This window comes from Salminus brasiliensis, chromosome 9 (genome assembly GCF_030463535.1).
Source record: "Salminus brasiliensis chromosome 9, fSalBra1.hap2, whole genome shotgun sequence".
NCBI lineage: Eukaryota > Metazoa > Chordata > Actinopteri > Characiformes > Bryconidae > Salminus > Salminus brasiliensis.
Window position 1 is genome coordinate 4,917,590 of NC_132886.1, and position 6,000 is coordinate 4,923,589.

Genomic DNA, 6,000 nt, shown 5'->3' on the forward strand with positions numbered 1-6,000 from the left:
TCTCTGTACAGCCTTTCAGAGATCAGTGTTTCCTGTTTACTGTCCATCACAGCTCATCTCTACATCTCTCTAAAGTCTCTTAGTCTTCTCTCAGGTGATGGAAAATTCCTAGCTTCCTCCTGTGCATTCTGAGTGGTGACTGTATTTGATTAGCCCACTGTTGTGCTGTTGTTGTTGTTTACACACACTTCCTGCTGCAGCCTCACAAAACTCACTGTGGCTTTAAAAACTTTTTTATCTAAATAAAACTGCATGACTGACACACACTACATGTCCAAATGTTTCCAGACACCCCTTCTAGTGAGTGCATTCAGCTACGTAAAAAAATGCACACATGCAAAAACTCACACACAGCTTGTCTAGTCCCTGTAGGAAAGTACTGCCAATAGAATAGGACTCGCTGCAGTAGACAGGCATGAGTGTATTGACACCATGCCTAATGCCAGGTATGGGCTACAGGGGTATAAAGCCCCTTTGAGTTTTGTGCTTTGAGCTATGGAGCAGTGTAACTGTGTTCCTGGCTCCATCTAATACGTTTGGGATGAGCTGGGGAGTTGGGGACCTCACTAATGCTTTTGGTGCGAATACAATCAAAAATTACAGCAATGCTAAAATCTAGTATAAAGCCTTCTTCCTTGGACGGTAGAGACAGTTACTCCAACAAAAGTTTTTAATTTTGCCCTTGTTCTTAGGGAAAAAAAACAATGACTGAAGGCGTCCCAATCCTTATAGTTTATGATAATCTGATATACTGCTGGTTCATCAAAGCCTGAACCCCTTTTGTCTCTCTGTAGTTCTCCACAGTCATGAGTTCAGCACTGCATGGTCTCCTGCTTTTCTCAGGTCAGTGGAGTTCATGATTATCTGTAAAACTCTCTGCTGGTTCATTACTGTACTGCCATGCTGATGAGAGCTTTAACCCCTTCAGCTCTGTGGACTCTCTCCTTGTGTGGGACTCGTCAGTTTCATGTGGTGAAAGAAGAAAAGAACTGGTCTGAAGCTCAGAAATACTGCACAGAGAAGTTCACTGATCTGGCCACCATTGAAAACCAGGAGGAAATGGATGCTGTAAAAGCTGCTCTCAACAGGACAACAGGCAATTTCTGGATAGGACTGAAACAGAAACCTGGAGAGAACAACAGAGTAAGAAGTAAAGTACAATTAGAGAAGATGTGACATACATCTTCTCTAATTATACACAATGACATACACACTAGTGAGCAAACAAAGAGAGCAGACGTGCCCCAATCGGTGGGCAGTCTAGAGACCACAGAGAGGGGTTAAGGCCTTGCTCAATCAGTGGTGTTTCATTCAATGTCCCAACAGTAGCAGCTTGCTGAGCACGGGTATCAAACCCATCAAACTCATCAGTTATCATTAGGCCAGTGCACTAAACACCAAGCCACCACTCCCCCATAAGACTCCCCATAAGACTGTGTAACCATTGAAGGTTTGTAACTGGGCACTGAGCTTAAATTCTGCTCCACAATAATCAGACACTGCAGATGTGTGTGTGCATCACTGCAGTTGCTCTGTTAGGTGTGTATCTATAGTGCGTGTTCCCTGCAGATTTACATTTCAGCCTTATTTACTGAGCACACACTGAACCGAGTACAGTGATTTAAACTGTTCACTGATCAGGTGTTAATGTGTCTCTAGAGCTGGTTCTGGTCAGATGGGAGTAACTTCTCATACAGTGACTGGAACAGTGGAGAGCCGAACAATGGTGTGGGTGATATCTGTGTGACATTAGAACATGAATACAGATGGAATGATGCAGCATGCTGTTGGTCTAATCCATTTGTCTGCTATAAAGGTGAGTAATATGAGGTGATAATGCAGTAAATCTGTTACAGCTCCAGTTCATTCACTTAATATTTGCGTTTGGATTTTGGAAAACATCTGAATAGTGAATTATTAACCACGAACAGCAACAACTAGAATAACTGAACTACTACATTGGGTCAAATCTTTTTCCTCCCCCTTCTGCAGAGATCCCGCTCATCCTGATTAAACAGAACAAGACGTGGAGAGAAGCTCTGAGATACTGCAGAGAGAAGCATGTGGACCTGGTCTCTATTTACAATAAGAACATTCAGCACCAGGTGGAGTTTGTTACTAAAGGTGCCTCCACTGCTAATGTGTGGATGGGTCTGCATCACACCTGCACTCTGAGCTTCTGGTTCTGGGTGAGTGGAGAGTTCCCCTGCTACCAGAACTGGGCTCCAGGGAACGGGACTGGAGTGGAAGACTGCAGTGGAGGAGAAAGAACAGGAGCGGTTCAGTCTGGAAGTAAGCAGTGGGTCAGTCTGCCAGAGACCCAGACCCTCAACTTCATCTGCAGCACCACCTAGAGCAGGCCTGAGGTCTTATGTATTTGTCCACAGCTAAATAAACTGATGGTTAAATGAAGATTGATTATTATTGTCTGCTCTGATAGAGGATGCCAATCGTTAAAGATACTCATGGTTGAGGGTTTCTATGTATGATTATGTAAAATGTCTCATTTATAAATGACCTTTTCTTTAATATTCTTTCATATCGATGGTTGTCCTTCCTGGAAGTCAATGTAGTAAGATTTTATTCATTTTGAAGCATTTCTATTGGACTATTCATCAGGACATTCTGTTACAATATCAAGAACAATTGCCAGATTCACATTTTGTCAAAAAGTGAAAAAACAACAAACACGAGGATACAAGGTTTTTTCACGTTACGTTGGCGATATGTCTTTAGTCCATTAATAGAAACGTTCTCGAAGCATTTCTGCAATGGTGTATTTGGGTTGTGTATTAATGTGTAAGCGGTGTTACTTCTTTTTTTCATTTAAATGATATTCTCTCAGTAATTTCCAAATGTTTAACAATTCTTTCACTGCATCCAACCCCATTGGAACCAAAAACAGGAAGACCCATACATAACTGCAAAGTTTGAACATTATAACACAGAAATTAAGAGCAAAGGCAGAGAACTGAAAGGAACCACATTTGGGATCAATGACCAATACCTCAAAGAAATACAAGAATGGCGGAAAACTAATCCGGTACAACTCCAGTGCAGTAACTTATGTGTAACACTTACATTTACTAAAGATGTACTCCACATTTTATGTATTTTCCTCACTGTCTGTCTGAATCACTATATGTGTACAAAATAAAACAATACATTTACTGTAGCTCACTCTAATTTCTTATTTTTTTATGTCAACTACAAATGCAAAAATGGTAAGCTGGAAAATAAGAGGCATTAATTCACCGGTTACGAGAACTAAAAGCTGATATGAATCATGAGGCAAGATGAAACGATTGGGCACGGCATCCCTTGTGATCAGTAGTGCATCAGAACTGCTCTAGGTGGTACTGCAGACAAAGCTGAGTTTCTAGGCCTCTGTGGTCCAGCGGAAAGATCCTTGGTCCATGTAAAGGGCCACTGAGTCGGCTTAAATCACAGATTTCTCCAACTCTATAAACAGATGGCTCTCCAACAGGAGCTGGAGAACCTGCCTGACATGTCCTATGTGTTTCTTGAGGGACTGATCAAATTAAAAAGTCATCGAAGTACACATATACAAACCTGTCCAGGGTCTCCCTTAACACCTTAGAAAGTTAAGCTGGAAGATAGCTGGAACATTCATCAGCCCAAAGGGAATTACTTGGTATTGGTAATGCCCAGAGGGTGTGATGAATGTGGTCTTACACTCGTCCCCCTTTCTTATGTGGAGGAGGTTATAGGCACTCCGCAGGTCCAACTTGGTAAATATGGAAACTGGTACAGCAGTCGCTGCGAGGGTTATGGAGTTCAAGCCAGGGGTACCCCAACACCAACTGAAGATGAGAGACCTGGGTGAGATGAACCTTCCACTCTCTCAACATGTGAGCCTATCCATAATGGAAGGGGCTGAGTGCAGTGTATAACTGGACCAGACCCCAGCGACTGCCCATCTACAGCAAGAATAGGCAATGGGTGATCTAGACGCACTATTGGTAGTCCAAGGGTCAAGACAAGAGAGGAGTCTATAAAGCTCCCTGCGCTGCCAGAATTTCCCGCAGTTTGGTGGATTTATGGGCACCCCACAAAAGGGTGACCTCCAGGTGGAGGACAGATGTTTGGGAAGGAGACAGGCCTAGTCCCGGTTAGCCAGTTCATCCTTGAACCTTCTATTAAGTTATTGCTGGAAGATGGCCATCAAGGCCTAATAATAATAATAATAATAATAATAATAATAATTTTAAAAAAGTGGATCATGAGCTCTCTTTGTGTCTTTGGTCATTTGCATTTGTTCACAGGAATATAATGCAAATGAGCATCAGAAACTAAACAAACACAGTCTTTTTTCCTTTGGTTTCCTTTGGTTTTGCACAGAAGAAAGACTGCAGGAGACACAGACCAACAAACGTCTCAATCAGTAACAGGTAAGAAACATACTTTAAGCTGAAACTCACTCAAATATTCACTTCAGGATTCTCTTATTTTACACACTTCTTATCCTTAGAACATTATTCATTAAAAATTATTTTATTACATCTACTGAAGTTATACGATTTCAAAGGTATGAATTCCTCTATCTTATATACGATTTCAAAGGTATGAATTCCTCTATCTTTCTTTATTGTGATCTGACCTTTTTAAAAAACAGGCTCTTTCTTTTTAACTGACTGGATCATGGAAAAATAACTACAGCACAACTTAACCTGCCTTACTCTACTTATTGTCTCTGTCACATAAAAAACCTTGTTTCTCCATTTTTGCTGTTTTTAAGTTTTTGTCAATGTAAATCTTTGATCTGTTGATCTATTGTGACACAATTTCATGATGACTGGACCAAAAGAAATGAGAATGACTTAATGACGTAATAAGGTCATTTTATATTGACTTCCATGCTCTTCTGTGAAGCTAACATTTTTGACAGATAACTTTTTTTGTTATCTACCCTACACAGAATATTAGAGTATATTTGTGGAGTTTCAGATTAATGTTGTTTATGAACCATATCAGTGTCACACGCTTCTGTGGGTCATAACTTGTGCCTTATTTAAAGGAAAGCCTAATTAAGAGTCATCCATTGCTGAAATGGCTAAGTGTGGGATTTCTGCTGTTTAATAAAACATTCCCCCTTAACTTTACTGTAAATTCACATGGTCTACCACTTAGTGGCTGAGGAGCTGTGATTCCTAAACACTTCTATTGTTCAATAATAACTCTCATAGCTGATGGAGGAAGATCTAGGAGGGAGGATATTTTACCAGCTGACTTGTTGTTGTTGCAGCGGTGTCTCCTATTACATACAGAACTACGCTGGAGTTCAGTGAGCTCTTCAGAACCTCCCACTCTTAAAGGCAGACTGCATGGCTAGGGGCTCAGTTTTATGCACCTGTGGCAATGGGACTGAATCAAACACCTAAATTCAATGATTAAGAAACGCCCCAATACTTTTGTCCTCATAGTTTAGCATCATATTCTCATTTGTCTGGATAAAGAGCCCCATGCCCCAGCTCTAACTGCCCCACCCCCAGAAATGTCTATTGTCTATCTATATACATTTCTATATGCCCTATTTTCCTACAATCACACATGGCATTGGGCAGCGCTCTCTGTACAGCCTTTCAGAGATCAGTGTTTCCTGTTTACTGTCCATCACAGCTCATCTCTATAAAGTCTCTTAGTCTTCTCTCAGGTGATGGAAAATTCCTAGCTTCCTCCTGTGCATTCTGAGCGGTGACTGTATTTGATTAGCCCACTGTTGTGCTGTTGTATTTGTTCACACACACTTCCTGCTGCAGCCTCACAAAACTCAATATGACTTTACAAACTTTTTTATCTAAATTAAACGGCATGACTGACATGCACTACATGTCCAAATGTTTGCAGTCAGCCCTTCTAGTGAGTGCATTCAGCTACATAAAAAAATGCACACATGCAAAAACTCACACACAGCTTGTCTAGTCCCTGTAGTAAAGTACTGCCAATAGAATAGGACTCTAGTAGACAGGCATGAGTGTA

The 6,000-nt window shown here is 41.1% G+C and overlaps 1 protein-coding gene across 1 annotated transcript; it reads left to right on the plus strand.

The window, feature by feature from the left end:
* The first annotated feature begins 822 nt into the window (after window positions 1-822).
* LOC140562192 (C-type mannose receptor 2-like) lies at window positions 823-2,458 on the plus strand. Its single transcript, XM_072687640.1, has 4 exons — window positions 823-843; window positions 964-1,143; window positions 1,660-1,816; window positions 1,993-2,458. The coding sequence occupies exons 1-4, from the start codon at window positions 823-825 to the stop codon at window positions 2,352-2,354; spliced, it is 720 nt and encodes a 239-aa protein (XP_072543741.1). The 3' UTR covers window positions 2,355-2,458.
* The last annotated feature ends 3,542 nt before the right edge of the window (window positions 2,459-6,000 follow it).

Excerpts from the sequence above, each read along its gene's own strand:
- LOC140562192 (XM_072687640.1), top strand. The coding sequence starts at position 823 with ATGGTCTCCTGCTTTTCTCAG. Across the intron at positions 1,144-1,659 it reads AACCTGGAGAGAACAACAGA|AGCTGGTTCTGGTCAGATGG; the intron begins GTAAGAAGTAAA and ends ATGTGTCTCTAG. Across the intron at positions 1,817-1,992 it reads TCCATTTGTCTGCTATAAAG|AGATCCCGCTCATCCTGATT; the intron begins GTGAGTAATATG and ends CCCCTTCTGCAG.